Source organism: Mesocricetus auratus, unplaced genomic scaffold (genome assembly GCF_017639785.1).
Source record: "Mesocricetus auratus isolate SY011 unplaced genomic scaffold, BCM_Maur_2.0 Super-Scaffold_100011, whole genome shotgun sequence".
In the NCBI taxonomy this organism is placed as follows: Eukaryota; Metazoa; Chordata; class Mammalia; order Rodentia; family Cricetidae; genus Mesocricetus; species Mesocricetus auratus.
The window spans coordinates 35,864,724-35,880,559 of record NW_024429195.1 but is presented as its reverse complement, the minus strand read 5'-3'; the positions used below and the strand labels follow the sequence as shown (position 1 = coordinate 35,880,559).

Below are 15,836 nucleotides of genomic sequence, written 5' to 3'. Positions count from 1 at the left end.
CCTGATAGGCAAAGAAATCCTGATGACAAAGTGAAGCATACCAATTTCAAGTTATACTACACAGCCACAGTCATAAAAGCAGCATGGGACTGGTACAAGAACAGATAAGTGTGGGACAGAATAAAGGACCCAGAAATAATCTCATGTAGCTACAACCACCTGAGTCTTTATGAAGACGCTAAAAGCAAACATTAACAAAAAGCAGCTGTTTTATCAAATGGTGCTGGGAAAACTGGATATCTACATGTAGAAAAATGAAACTAGATCCTTATCTCTAACCCCGGATGAAAATCGGCTTCAAATGAATCAAAGGCCTTTAGAAAGACCTGCAACTCTGAAGAGAAAGACTATAAGGTATCAGCATACACAAGCATTTCCTGAATAGGACTCACTCCAGTCACTCAACAGTGTCAACAACTGACAAGTGGGACTTCATGAGATTAAAAAGCTTCTTACAAAACATTGTGAAGCAAGCAAGGGAAGAGACAAGACAGGCTAGAGAACGGTAGAAAATCTTCATTATCTATACAGCTGACAAGACTGACATTTGAAATATACAAAGAGCTAGGGTTACATAATGAGAAACCAAACAGCCCAATCAATAAACAAGCTACAGAAATTATCCTCAAAAGATGAAATATAAACAGCCAATTAAACATGAAAACATGTTCAACTTCACTAGCCATCAGATAAATTTACACTGAGCGTCCACCTCACCCACGTCAGAATGGCGTCCATTAAGAAAAGAAACAGGAACAGATGCTGGCAAGGATGTGGACAAGGAGAAATATGCACTGCTGGGGAGAATGTAAAGCTACCAAGACACCATAAAAATCAGTATGGAGGACAATCAAACCAAACTAAACATAGAACTACCATATGACCAAGCTATGCCATTTCCCCATATTCATGAAGACACTTGCAAATCAGTGCTTACAGCAACACTATTCATACTAGCTAGGTTTTAGAAACAAGCTCTGCCCATGGACAGAAGAATGGATCAAGAAAATGTGCTGCTTTTTGGACAATGGATTTTTGCAGGAAAATGTATGTGACTGAAGATAATTTTATTGAGTTGAGTCAACCTCAGAAAGACAAATGTCACACTTTCTCTTGTTTTTGAGTCCTAGATGTTAAGATACATAAAATCACCTGAATTGTTGATGACATGAAAGAACAAGGGGATTCAAAAGAGTTTGAAGAGGGTGTGGGCATGTTTAGGGGGGTATTCACAATATAACATGGAAATAGTAGGGTGTAGGGGAGCTGGCTCTGCCCCTCACTTGATGAGAGTGGCCTTGGTTGCCTGGACTGACCAGCTCAACTACAACCCAGGCACACATCCCAGGCCTTGGGTTGGTGCATCCTAGCATCTACCCCATCTAGCATCTGTTGGAACTTGTGAAGGAACTGGTCCTGTGGAATGATGACCTCAGGATCTCCATGACTCAGAGAAGCATCGGGATATCTGAGAGGCATTTCCATGAGGATCCAGTGATGACAATCGTGTACTAGAAACCAGAGGCCTTGAACATTTCTAGTAAAGCTGATTGTCCATGGTGTAACACACCATGGCTCCCACTGCTACCAGGACAAATGAAGAGGTGTTGTAGAGTCAGAGAAGATGAAAGATTGAAGAAGTTTTTGTTGCTGTTTTGGTTTGGTTTTGTTTTCTCTCTCTCTCTCTCTCTCTCTCTCTCTCTCTCTCTCTCTCTCTCTCTCTCTCTCGGAAGGTTTGGTTTGGGTTTTTTGTTTGGCATATCCACTGCAGGGGGAGGGAAGTATATGTGAAGAGATTGGGAATCAAGCAGAATTAGAGTACATGATGTGAAATTCTCAAATATTTAATAAAGAAATCATGTTAAATATATCTAAGCATGGCCCATATAACACTGCAAAATAAAAAAATCAACTTCTTGATTTTCATCTTATTAATGTTCTCAAAACACAATGTTGATAATGATATAATTTGTTTGCTGGATTCTCCCCCACCGTTATATAATTCTAATCTGTTGATTTTTCTTATTGGTGGCAGGTAGTCTTATCAAGGGAGTTTCTTATTTTTACAAATATATATGGACTTTCAATAAAATATGCTCTTAAGCTATTTTCAGAAAAATGAGGCAGCTATAGACATACTTTTTATTCAATCTTCAAGACCCCTTTAGAAGGAAAGGTTGTAGAAAAAGAATAAACGCCCTTTAAAATTTGAAATGGTTCTTTTTTTAATCCGATGTAAGTATGGTTGTGGCCTATTTAAAACAGGAAGCTCAGTGTGAGGGCAAGGCCCTAGCAAGAACAGTATGTGAGCAAACATAATTTAAAGAAACATCTTGCACATCTGACTTCGTCTCCTGTCACCTGGGATCTGGAGGTAAGGGTGTTTTGTTGGAGAAGCTGAGAAAGGCTCTTATTGCTAAAAGCTTTCTCCAGTAGTGAAAGAAGAAAAGCATGCAGGCTTCTTTTAATAATAATTCAGTACAGGTAGCTCAGAGCATTTCTTGATATTTTTGTATAAATTGATCACCAATATCTAGTCATCAGTAGGTTGGCTATAAGGCTATACCTATCAATTTGATTTTCTAAATCAAGTAGAGAAAAATGACACCTTGAAAAACAGAATTTTTATTTTTATCTTAAGACAGGCTCAGAGTGCAGGTGGCTGTTTATAAACTTTCTTCAGTTAATTGGATTTCTTAACGTGAAATAGTATTTTCAAAACTAATTAAATTGTGTTCTAATGAATATTTAAGACCAAAATATGTTATCTTTGCTGTACAGTATATAGATTTTTAAATCATCCATAAAGGTAATTATATTTTTTACATTCCAAAAAAGTCTTATGCTATTATTGCTGCTAAGTGGGTTGTTTATTTCCTCTTAGGCCATGATTGAAGAAGCCATCACCAGAGCCGAGGCTTTCTCAGCCATGTACACACCCTTTGCAACAAAAATAAGGGCAGATAAGACAGAAAAAGTGAAAGAGGTGTTCGTCAAAACTCACCCTGCATATGTGGACTGTATCTACACAGGTAAGGTCGTCATCTCACACAATTGGCTGGTCCTCTGCTGCCATGGCAACCAACACAGTGTGCTTTGTGGCTTGTTACTTCTATTTACAGGTGTAAGCTTCAATCTAAAGAGTTAAAAAGAGAACTTGTTTTTAAGACTTTAAGTAGTGCTAGCTTTCATTTCAACACAATGTGCCTTGTATGGCCACAATTTTAGAATTGTTAAGGAGTAAATATAGAAACGTTCACAGTTTAAAAGAAAAAAAGTGAAGTAAAGACCTGTGATTAAAAAGCTGCCTTTCCCTCAGTCCCCTTCCATATTCCCAGAAATTACTGTTTTCCTGAAGATGCGTTTTTGTTTGTTTGTTTGTTTGTTTACCCAGAAATGCTGCTTGAGTTTCCCATCCACCATCCACCTCATCCCCTCAGACTCTTTGTTTCTAGAAAACCATGGGTACCTGCCTTAGTTACTTTTCTTCAGTGAGGGAGAGGTTTATTCTGGCTCACAGTTCAAAAGATAAGCCCAACAGGGTAGGACGAACTAGGGCCAGATGCAGGGGTAGGGGTGGGGGTGTGATGGGAGTGTGATAAACTTCAAGGCCCTCCTTCCCTTCCAGTTTCTCATTTCTCCAGTTAAGATTCACCTCCTAAAAGTTTCCCAGCCTCCCAATCCAGTAGCACCAGATGGAGACCATGTGTTGAAACACATACTCCTGTGGAGGAGGTCTCACATCCAAACCACAGCCGAGCCGTGGCAGAGGACACAGCCTTGGGATCACTGCCTTCCCTCTTTTTTATTTATTTATTTATTTATTTATTTTGTTTTTAAAGTCTCTTGCTTTTGCTTACTCACTCCAAAATATTTCTCCTAATCACTATGCACCAAGGTTGTTTTGGATTAAGAAGGGTTTTATACACACTAAACAAAAAGACACTCCACAGTGACTACAAGAGAAGCAAGGTCTCCAAAGGCATGCACCGGGTGTCTCGGTACAAAATTAAAAAATAATCTTTTCTCTTTCCTGATCCCCAGGGCTGAGGCTTTGATTTATGAGATTAATAACAAGTCTATTATTGATCACTTTTAAAGCATCAGGTACTCCACATTTGTCCTCTTGTTGTTCCCATAGTTTATGAGGAAAGACGGTCTACATTAGAAACAAAACAGTAACAAGAAAAGATGGTCCCTTGCCAAACTGATGGCAGCAGGTCTCAGATGTGAACCCAGTCCTGGCCCTTGAGCCACAGACTTCTAGATTGCTGATTTTTATCCATAGTGCTCTAGGTACTCCCGAGGAAAGATAGTAAGTCCAACTATTGGCAGCTGAATCACAAATCCCTAAAGACCAGGGGGGAGTTTGAGAAGAGAGGAAGTGAATACAGAATTCATGCTACATTGACCGTTGACACTGGTGTAGTGAGTCTGAGCGCTCTCTTAAGCATTCAACAAAGAGCCCAAGGAAATGGCTCTGCAGGGAAAGCAGTCAGTGCACAAGCCCACCAACCCATGTAAAAGTAGGGCACAGCAGCAGGTGTCCACAATCCCAGCAGTGCTGTGATGACAGGGAGGTGACAGGAGACTCCCCAGTGAGCTTCCAAGCCAGCTAGCCAAACATAAAAGAAACTCTGCCTCAAACCAGGTGGTAGGTGAAGACTGACACCCATGATTGTCCTCTGCTGTCCACACACGTGCTGTGACATGTGTGTCTCATGCACAAACATATACACACATACTCAAAAATAAGCCTTTAAAGAAAGATTAAAGCACAAAAGAAAAACATCAATTAATACTTCTCAGAACTTAGACTTGGTTGTTGTTATAACTTTTTAATAATTTCATTATATTTCAATGATTTTCTTTTTTAAGGGGGGTGGTCAAAGACAGCACATAAAAGTCATGCTTACTTATCACCATGGAAAACTAAATCTAGTCCAGATATTTCCATTTTAATACCTAAAAAACAGAGGGATTCATTGAGATTGCCAATTTGCCAATTTCTCTTCTGATGGAAGTAGTCTAGTTATATTTAACCTACTTCCTAGGGAAGTCATGGCGATTAATTAATACTTAGGAAGCATTGTTGCCACTAAGAGTTTCAAAACAATAATAACATTAATGAGCCAGACTCACATCTCCTGTAACTCCATCAAACCTGTTATCAAGATGAATTATGATCTGTTAGCAAGACAATTCATGCTAAAGGACCTTGCACTTTCGAAAAGAAGATAATTACACATCACTAATGATTGTTTCTATTATTTTTGAATTACTAATTACTAGCACATGACAGTGTGATATGAGAACCGAGAGTAAGAAGATAAAGCACCTCAAGGGGGTGTGAGGTAGGGAAGGCAGCTTAGAATTTAAATGTCTTTGGAGCTACTAAAGCTCTTTGAGTCTGTGCTTTGGGCAAACAAGATGACTAAACGGTGACATCATTTGCCTCTGGGATAAAAAAGCAGGGCTTTTCCCCAAAATCTCTTAGTGGGTATGAGGGTGAAACAATTACCAGTAGCCTACTACTAGAGTAGTTTTGAGCTGTGGTTCATTCCCCCAGCACCTTCAAGGTGATTGTGGGTAAAGCATGGAAAGAACGAAGTTAGGGTTTTCTTCATTGTCTCGACACCTCCCCCAAGAGGTGCAGAACAATGGTTAGAATGAGCATCAGGGTCACATGCAGCAAACTAGAAGAGTCACACCAAGAAATCGCTGTGTTTCTTGCCATGTCCCCAAAACCACCACCTGCCTTTCATCTACTTTGTAGACTATGATTTTAATTTGAGACAGGCTCCCACTGTCTAACCCTGGCAGTCCTGTAGCTGGCCTCACACTTGCAGCAATCCTCCTGCCTTTGCTGCCCCACGTGCTAACATGATTGGAATGCCACCATGACCAACTATAGATAGAAAAAGCTTCTACCCTATGGGAAATTCAATTACCCACTTATTTCAACAGATAGTTGTGCAGCGGCTGTGACTGCACAGTCATGTGTTGATAAGTGAAAACAAAAGCCAGATCGACACACTCTGCCATTGTGCTCAAGTCCTCACTCACCTTGTCCTAATGACTGAAAAACACCTCCATGAGCAACCAATGCCATCTTCAGAAACACTCGACATTTTCATATGTTCTTCTGTTTATTTATATTTTATGAGGACGTTGTGGGGGATGTGCATGCACGCTTGAAGGTCTATGTATGCCCACTTGAATTTTTTTTGTTTTTTGTTTTGTTTTGTTTTGGTTTGGTTTTTATGAGACAGGGTTTCTCTGTATTGTTTTGGAGGCTATCGGTCCAGCCCGGCCTCAAACTCACAGAGATCCACCTGCCTCTGCCTCCCGAGTGCTGGGATTAAAGGCGTGTGCCACCACTGCCCGGCTAATGTTTTTGTGTATACAGAAGTTTTTGAGTATGTGCACATTTGAGTGTGTGTGTGTGTGTGTGTGTGTGTGTGTGTGTGTGTAGTAGCAGAAGTCAACCTCAGACTTTGTTCCTTAGGAACCTTCCACCTTGTTTTGAGAGTCTCACCACACAGGCTAAGTGTGCCCCCATAGATCCCCCTGCCTCTTCCTCCCCAACACTGGGATTACAAGTGATTATCACCACACACAGCTTTTTACATACGAAGGAACACAGGTCTTCCAGCCTGTACAGCATGCACTCCACCACCATCTCCTTTTTAATAAGGGTTTACTATATACCAGGCGTTACTCCAAGCCCTTTATGTATGTCAGACTTCTACCCCACATTTAGTCTTCCGTAGACAATTAAGAAACACATTGCAAGCACCCACCAAAGGTTCAGTACAGAGATGGTGTTGTTCCAGTCTCTCCCTCGAAATTATGAAGTTTGTACTGCAGCAAGAGAAAGGAGATGAAATCTGAAGGTTTTCTAAATTAGAGAAATGGTCTGAGGAAGCACAATAGACAAGGTTGTGTGATGGGAACCTTGGGAGTCGGAAGAAGAGATATCTAGCAAAGCTTTGCTGGAGAAGCTGTTGTTAATCATTAAAATTTGGAGACCAGCACACTGGATCCAGCCAATGGAGGCTGCCAGACAGACCTCCACCTCAGAAACTCTGCCCAGCTCTGGGTCACCTTCATGAAGTCTACCTGGGACATAGCGTCTCACTCCCTGGTCACGACAGCCCAGCAAGCCCAGCTGTAGTTGGCAAAGGCGATCATGTACAGGAGGTCCCCCAGCCACCAACGTGTTTTCTCCAACCCGTCTTCTCTGCAAGATATTTCTACATTAAAATTAGAGGCATAGGAGGAAGGTATAAAAGTAATTCAATCTGAAATAATTTTGGAGTCTAAGTCTAGGTTTTTCTAAATCAACTAATTAAATGAGAAATTAGTCTAAAACTGATTTATCATGAGAAAACTCACTCACCTTCTGTGGAAGAGGTCAGTTCTACCAGACTGATGAGGGGAGACCTAAACTGCAGTTTTACAGGATTCCCAGGCTTCATGGTGAATCCTTTTCTAGTTTGGACCCACCAAAATCTTCAAGCCATATTATAATAGAGCTTCATTGTACTGTGTTTCATGGAGGAAAAATTACTGATTTTTTATAGCATAGCTATCCATTTTTCTTATTTAAGAAAACATCCAGTTTGATTCATGTGGTGTAGTCGGGGTATATAAAACAAATAATAATTCACCAGCCCTGGAATTATTATACTTTCATTTATAAAGATTTTGCTTGTGATTTTTATTCATATATTCCAATGAAATAATGCAATTCCATGCAGTTCTTATTCTTGCATGGCTGTATTTTAATAATAATAAAGTAATACAATAAGCATACCCTGTCTCCTCTTGATGAAAATATCAAGATTTATTTGCTAAATAAATAAATATTCAGTAATGGATCTGTGCTTAGCCATGTTTAATAGAAAAGTTTTCTGGATCAGATATCAATTACTTTAACACTTAAATGGATAGAGTCATATTTTGTCTTTCCAATGCACTGTAACTCCCAGGAGTAAATACATATGTTCAGAGGAATAATATATTGTTTTTAAATAGACGTTTAAAAATCGCTTCTCACTGGAATTTATGTTTGTTTTTGCACAGCCATCATTTACCAGTATGGATAATATATTCTTATTTTCTCTAAAACATAAAGGCAGATTCCTCATTTTTTTATTCCTTCCTTAAATCATATAATTTTATCATGATCAAGAGTTTTCAAGATCAGAATGTCTTCCTCTTTGTAACCAGCTTTCTCAAATTGAAAAGGTTATGGAATTTTGGGATTAAAGAACCCACATCCCCATCACCATGGGGAAAATGTTGCAGGCCAGTTTGAGGTCATGAGGATAAATCAACTGGCATTTCTACAGAGTTCTTCACAGAACTAAAGGACAATTCCCAAAGTCAAAACACATCTCATAAACAGGCTGGAGGTCTGTACTGTTGACAGTGTTGCTCTTCTGGGTGTGATGTCATGTCCAGGCATCGCAGTAATGGAGGTGAATGCTTCCCATGGTCCATGTGTCCCCTGCAGCAGCCATGCTTTGGCTTCCTTTGTTTGCCTCTCGTCTATCTCACCTGAGCCTCACCTCAACTCCACTGCTGCTTAGCTGAGGCCTTGCATACCTAGAGCAAATGTGTATTACAGCTATTACACCCACAGTGCTCATCAAAACCATGTAAACGGCAGGTTCCCTCAAAGACTGGTTCCGAGGACACACCCTCACATGTACAGACAAGTCAGTTCCTTGCCAGTTTCAGACTTAGTGTCTTATAAGTTTCTCAAGTGCCAGATCACCTTAGTCTACAAGGCAGAGCCCAAGGAACATTTCCAGACATGTAGAGCCCATCTTGACCTGTAAGGAGGCAGTGTCATAAACATCTATACCAGTTTCATATGACTAACCTAGCCACTACACATCACTGACCACTGCTACCTAATGAAGCAGATAGCTGGCAATTCAGATCCACTGTCCAACATTTTTCCTAGGGAGTTGTGCATGGATATCTACTCACCATGTAGAAAACTGATAACGACCAAAGTAAGGATACCATCAAAGGCCACCTTGATGATTAATGAGTTTGATTTGTGTTACTTACATGGATATGGGTGAGGAGTTACTTTAAGGAACAAAAATTTCTCAAAGACAGCTGCCTCTCCAAAAGCTACCCCAGCATGAGTGACAGCCCATGGGTGAGCACACTTCACAGCCTGCAGGCAACTCAACAGGTTAGAGAGTGTTCTTTCCTGCCTGCTCATTTGTTCTGAGCCTTCTTCCAGGCAATTCTACTGGTGTTTGCCTCTTAGAGGCAGTTTACTTTGTATGAGAGTAACTCTCAGCAGTCCTTTTAGTTTACATAGAATTGTGAAGAGAGGGCCCTAGTTAATCTGGTAAATTTCAGGAACTTCCTGAAACTACTTGAGTTTTTGTTTGTTTCCTTCTCACACCTTGTATCTTATGGAGCTTCCCTCTGAGATGCTAGGTACTAATTTCAGAGGAAATTGTCATACTATACCAGGAAAGACTGAACATCCAGTCACAGCAAACAATAGCTCTGCTTCCTCACATTCAATTTGAAGTTTTTTGTTTGGGGGTCAATCTTGCACAGAAATGGGGTTTTCATGTTGAAGAGATCCTTTTCTAAACTCATTTATCTAGATTTGGATATTCAACATACAAGTACAATATGTTTCTCCTTAAACACTTGACTCACAATTAACCTATGCTTTAAGAGCATGAGCGTTTATTGAGAAAATTCTAGATTCTCACTAGTTTCATTTAAGTAGAGCCTCATCCATTTGATCTTGCTTGTGTTGTGGTATGGTGTGTGTGTGTGTGTGTGTGTGTGTGTGTGTGTGTGTGTGTGTGTAGTATGGTGTGTGTGGTATGCTTGTGTATGGTGTGTGTGTGTGTTCTGTGTGGTGTGCTTGTGTATAGTGTGAGTATGCGTGTATGTGGTGTGCTTGTATATGGAGTGTGTGTGTGTGTGTGTGTGTGTGTGTGTGTGATGTATGCTTATGTGAATGCAGGTGCCAAAGGATTAGCTTATATATCACTCCTCAAGCACCATCTACCTTATTTTGCTTTTTGTTTAGAGACAAGGTCTCTCACATGCCAAAAGCTCACCAATCAGGCTGAGGCTGACTAGTCAGTGAGCCCCAGGACTTCACCTGTCTCAGCTCCCCCAGTCCTCAGGTTACAAGAGCACATTCATCCTGTTTACTTGGGTTCCTCAAGCTTACATGGTAAGGACTTCCTGACTGAGCCATCCCCCAAGGGTTTCCTGACTGAGCCATCCTGAAGCCCTGTTTGTTTTGGGTTTTTTTTCTATTTTTATGACATTCCATACATACATCAACATGCATTTTAAAATGCACAGCTCTAATGGTTGTGGTAACTCACAGCTGTAATCCCAGCACTTGAGAGGTTGAAGAAGGATTGCCATGAGTTCAAATCCAGCTTGTACCACATAGGGAGCTACAGGCCAACTTGGGCTATAATCAAAAAGAAGGAAAAATGTTTTTAAAAATTGTGAAAGAAAGTTGAACATGGTGGCACACGCCTTTCATCCAGTCCTAGGGAGGCAGAGGCAGGAAGCTCTCTATGAGTTCAAAGCCAGCCTGGTCCAGAAAGTGAATTCCAGGACAGTCAAAACTACGTAGAGAAACCCTGCCCCTTCCAAATTTCAAACCATTTCTTGCCAATTACGAAGATAACCATTTCCCTAACTCTTAAGAGACGTTTCTTCCTGCTCTGGTTTGAGTATGAGCTGTACCCTTAGACATGTGTGCTAGAAGCTTGGTTCCCAGTGTTGAACTGGGAAGTGTGTGGAAACTTTGAGAGGTGGGACTGGAAAGAAGATACTTATGGCATGAGGCACCATCATTAGAAGGGTTTAGGCTCATCTCTCTGCATTGGGAAGGAACCAGAAGAAACTCCAGAAACAAGTTTGCTATGGGCAAGCCCAACTCTTCCCTGGGCCCCACTGTCTTTGCTCCCAAGCACTGACAGTGTAAGAGCCCATGCATCATCCCATGGCACAGGGAGACATGCACTAGATGTACTCCAAAGCTTGAACTTTTCAGCCTCAGAACTATGAGCCAGTATAAACCTTGCTTCCTGTTAAGGTACCCAATTTCAGGTGTTGTGCTATACCAACACAAAAAAGTAAATTGAGTTCTTAATTGGTCTAGATAACAAAAAGCTGGAGTCAGACACAGAGGGAAATGCTGAGAGATCAGAGAGAAGGAGCAAGCCACAGCCATACCTTACCTCCTTAGCATCTCAGTAGACAAGAGCTCAATTTCCTGTTTCTCCCTACTTACATCCTGTTTCTGCCCAGCTACCTCACTTCCCGTCTGACTGTACAGACCTCCAGAACTCTATGGTTAGCTAGTGGCAAGCTCCATTCTCTGACCCTCAGACAGGCTTTATAAGTAAAAGCAAGATATCACCACACGAAAATGGCTGGGATACTCGCTTCCTTCCCTACACAGTGTCATCAACTACATCTTCATTCCTAAACCCTGACTTTAACTTGCCACTGTGGAACATTATATATCTGAAATCACAGAAGGAATACTCTGTGTTTGGCTTCTTTTGTGCAACAACATATTTGGGAAATGCATGCACGCTGTTAAAAGCCCTAATTGCTTTGTTTTCATCACTCTCAAATGGCACATGGAAAACTCAGAATTGAAATGCATCTTCAATGATGGGCACGAATGGTCTGTAGCTTCTGCATGCTACCAATAAAATTCACATAACTCCAGTGATCCTGTTGGTCCTACTATGCTGTGTCTTGGAGTCAAATTGATGTGCCATATGGCAGGAGACATAGGCATCCAATCTAATTTTAGTAGATCCCATCATACTGTTTTTCAGAGAAGTTCCAATTTCATTTTTCCCAATCAAGTATTCATTTTTTGTTTTCATACATCTCACAATTATATTTTAATCTATTATAAATGGAGGCGGAGCTTCTCAGTTCCAAATAATCACACAAAAGCTTATATTAATTATGGGAAGTTCAGTCTATAGCTCAGGCTTATTACTGACTAACTCCTATGACTTAAATTAGACCATTTCTATTCATTTCCATTTTGCCATGTGGCTTCGTGGCTTTACCTGTCCTCTACCAGGTCTTGTTCCTCTGGAGGTTGGCTCGAATCCCCCCGACTCTGCCCTTCTTCCTCTCTATATTTTCAGTTTGGTTTTCCTGCCTAGTCTTATTCTTCCTTGCTATAGACAAAACCAGCTTTATTATCAACCAATAAGAGTAATACATATTCACAGCATACAGAAGGATTATCCCACAGCAGTTTATTTTTATTTTAGTGCCTGTGTTAGTGCCTGTGTCATAATATATATATCATGATATATATTATATATTATTAATATATTATGATATATATCATATGGTTGATTTTCTTTTCTGTGTATTCCTTGGACATTTAGTTTGTGTATTAGTTTGTCTTGGACGTGTAGTCTGTTTAAATCTCCTGCCTGCTGTTCTAAAAGTGACAGCAATTTATCTGTCAGCTTGTCACCCATTGTTCTGCATGTCATTCCTGTCACAGCAAAGTAGGTGTGTTGTGTGTGGCGAGGAAGGGGGTGCTCTGAGTCCAGAACCATCAATCTGTCTTATTTCCCTGCTCATTGTACCAGGCTTTTTCTTTGGGGTCACCAACCAGCTCACAAATCAGGACACAGAGACTTATTAGCTATAAATGCTAGACCTTGTCTTAACTCTTATTTCTTGCTAGCATTTATAAGTTAAACAATCATGTTTCTCTTCATCTACATTTTGCCTCATGGATTTTTACATTTCTTTCTTTCTGTATGCCCTACTTTCACTGATTCTCATGTCCGGATGGGTGGCAGCTGCCTGGCTTCTGGCCCAGGCCATGTCTCTCTCTTTTCCCTTGTTCTCTTCTCTCTTCTTTTCTCATTCTTCTCCAGCCTAGACTTCTCCTCCTACTTATTCTCTCTGCCCATCAGCCCTGCCTATCCCTCTCCTGCCTAGTTATTGGCTGTTCAGCTTTCTATTAGAACAATCAGGTACCTTAAACAGGCAAAGTAAAACAACAACACATCTTCATGTAATTAGACAAATGCAGCATAAACAAATGTAGCACACCTTTATATTGCTGGCAAAGGCAGTAGAAACCAGTATAACACATCTTTACACAGTTACAGTAATATTCTACAGCGTCAACAAATGTTGCACATCTTTATATAGTCAAATATTTCACAAGAGTTCATCTGCCCTTTAAGACGGCCATATTGTCTTAACTGAGTTGCTGCAATTTTCTATGATGCCTTGATTCCAACACCACAGGTCTTCTGCTTTGCTTTTCTCTGTCAAAGTTAGTATCCTTGGCCCATTACGCCTATTTCCATATAAAAACGTCTTGCTGATTATTATTTTTCAATCTACTGGGGCCTCAAATGACAACATATCAGTTCAGAGCACTGGCTGTCTTGGAGAGCTGGGTTTGGTTCCCAGCACCCAGATGGCGTCTCATAACCATCTGGGATTCCAGTTCCACAGGATCTGGTGTGTTCTTCTGGCCTCCACAGGCACCAGGATGAACATGACATACATAAAATAAAATCAATAAATCTGATTAAGAAAATCCTCTTGGTCAAGTTTATTCCAAAGTTGTGCCTTGTGTTCTACAACCTGCACCATGCCCCAAGGACTAGGTCCTAGACACCAACAGCAAAACATTCAAGTATGGTTTAAGATGTGAAAATGCACCACCCAAGGGAATAATGGGTAACTCGCCCACAAACTATATCACTGGAGTCTAGATAGTGTATCTTGCACTATGGAGGCAGAAGCAGCTAGATTTAGGCATCAGTCTGACCCATGTAGTGAGATTCAGGCTAGCCAAGGCTATGCGGTGAGACCCTTTCTCAAAAAGAGATTAAATATTTGTATTTGTGTGTGTGTGTGTGTGTGTGTGTGTGTGCGTGTGTGTGCGCGCGCACGCTTGCACACAGGTACCCACAAGAGGATTCATATATGTTGAAACTGAAGTTACAAGCCATTGTGAACTATCTAATACATGTGCTGAGAAGCAAGCTTTGGTCCTCTGCCAGAGAAGCAACTGCTCTTAACTGCTCAGCCAGGGATCACTTTCAGAGTAGAAGAGTGAAAAAGCAAGATTTCCAAAGGTTTCTGTTCTTTTGTAACATGATATTTTTATTGATTATTCAGGAATTTCACATAATGCGCTCCAATCATACTCACCCCCCAGTTCTCCCAGGTTTACCTCCCACCCTTATGATTCCCCCAAAAAAGTCCAATTTATGTTGCCCATATACACACTGGAGCAAGGTCACACTCCCAGTGCCAGCCCCTTAAAAAAAACTGAGTCTTTCCCCACCTCCACCACCTCCAGAAGCCCTCAATGTGGAGAGCTACACTTCAGTGTCCCTATCACAGTTTTTATGAGTTGTCTTTAATGGCTTCTTGTTGAGGCTGTTTGTTCTTTTGTGGGGGTAGTACCTAAAGGCTGTTACAGAAGTCTTCCATGTCTCCCATTCTCAACTGTGAGTCTGCAGTCATCGGTACCACTGCAAAAGAACCTTCCTTACTCTTTACAGTCAGTGGCAGCATGAAGCATAGACTTCTACATGGTTGCTGGCAACAGCACGGACCACAGACATCCACATGGCCAATGCTGTTAGCATGTACCACAGACATCAGCATGGTCTCTGTTGGCAGTACAGATCATGAACATCAACATGGGCCTCTGCTGCAGCATAGGCCTCAGACACTAGTATGATCCTCGGGGGCAGCACAGGTCATGGACATCTACATGGACTTCAGTGGTAACATGGACTGCAACATTCATCATGTAACTGTCATTTTTTGTCTTTTAAAGAAAAAGGAAAAGAGGGAGGGAGAGAGGGAAGGAGGGAGAGGGAGGAAATAAAGAAGGGAGTTATGCTAGCTACTCAACCAATCAATGGTCATGCCAACCCTTGCACAGTGCAGTCGGCATGGTGCTGATGCATCCATAGTGTTCTAGTAAATAGTGAAGGCAGTAGTGTCTTTAAATCTTGCATTGTCTCAGACCTACTTCAAGTGAATTTGAGTAACTTGAATGTAATGAATCCCAAAGACCCGATCCAGCTGACTAAAGAAAATTTTGCAACCGACAAGGATCTGAGCAAAATAGAAATGAAATGTATATAAAATTCCTGTGGGGTTACTTATCTTTCTAAATTTTATACAGGCTATGAAAGGAAACTTAAATACACCAAATTGGTCTCAGAGAAGTAGACCAACAGCCTGAAGTGAGAATAAGGGTTCTTGGGAATGGAAGCCATTTTTTTTCCTCTTGCATGTGTAACTCTGTAATTATAATGGCCCAAGGGAAAATACAATTCATTATGCAACAATCCATTATTCATATAACTGGCTCACACATCAAATGCAAAACTCAAAATATACTAAGTTTTAAGTGGTGGGGTATTTGCTTGCTTGGGGTCTGGAGAGACTGGGTCTCACAATATAACCCAGTCTTGCCTCAAATGTGCAACCTGACTGCCCAGGCTCCAGACTGTAGGGACTACAGGAGTGCACAGCCAGCTCATCTGTGTCTTTAGAAGCAGAAAACTTTGTATTATTTATGAGGGAGGGAGGGCAATGACGACAACTTAGCTGAAAAGCTGCTGCCTTTTGCTACTTTCTTGCTGATGTGAGTTTGTGGAAAAGTTCCAAGAGAGAAAGAAGTATTGGCATTAGGAAGAGTACAAGAGAAAACTCAGAAATGACTAAGAAAGAGGTAATGACGAAGTGTCGGCATTCGGGAGCGCAGCAGAAGCTAAACT

At 41.0% G+C, this 15,836-nt stretch overlaps 1 protein-coding gene across 2 annotated transcripts in view; it reads left to right on the top strand.

Annotated features, from left to right (window-relative positions):
* Nucleotides 1-15,836, top strand: part of Spata16 (spermatogenesis associated 16) — a 285,586-nt gene that overhangs the window by 208,048 nt on the left and 61,702 nt on the right. For both annotated transcript variants that reach the window (XM_040754606.1, XM_040754605.1), the window contains exon 6: nucleotides 2,885-3,032. In XM_040754606.1, coding sequence (XP_040610540.1) covers nucleotides 2,885-3,032 — 148 coding nt within the window. The remainder of the gene's footprint in view (nucleotides 1-2,884; nucleotides 3,033-15,836) is intronic.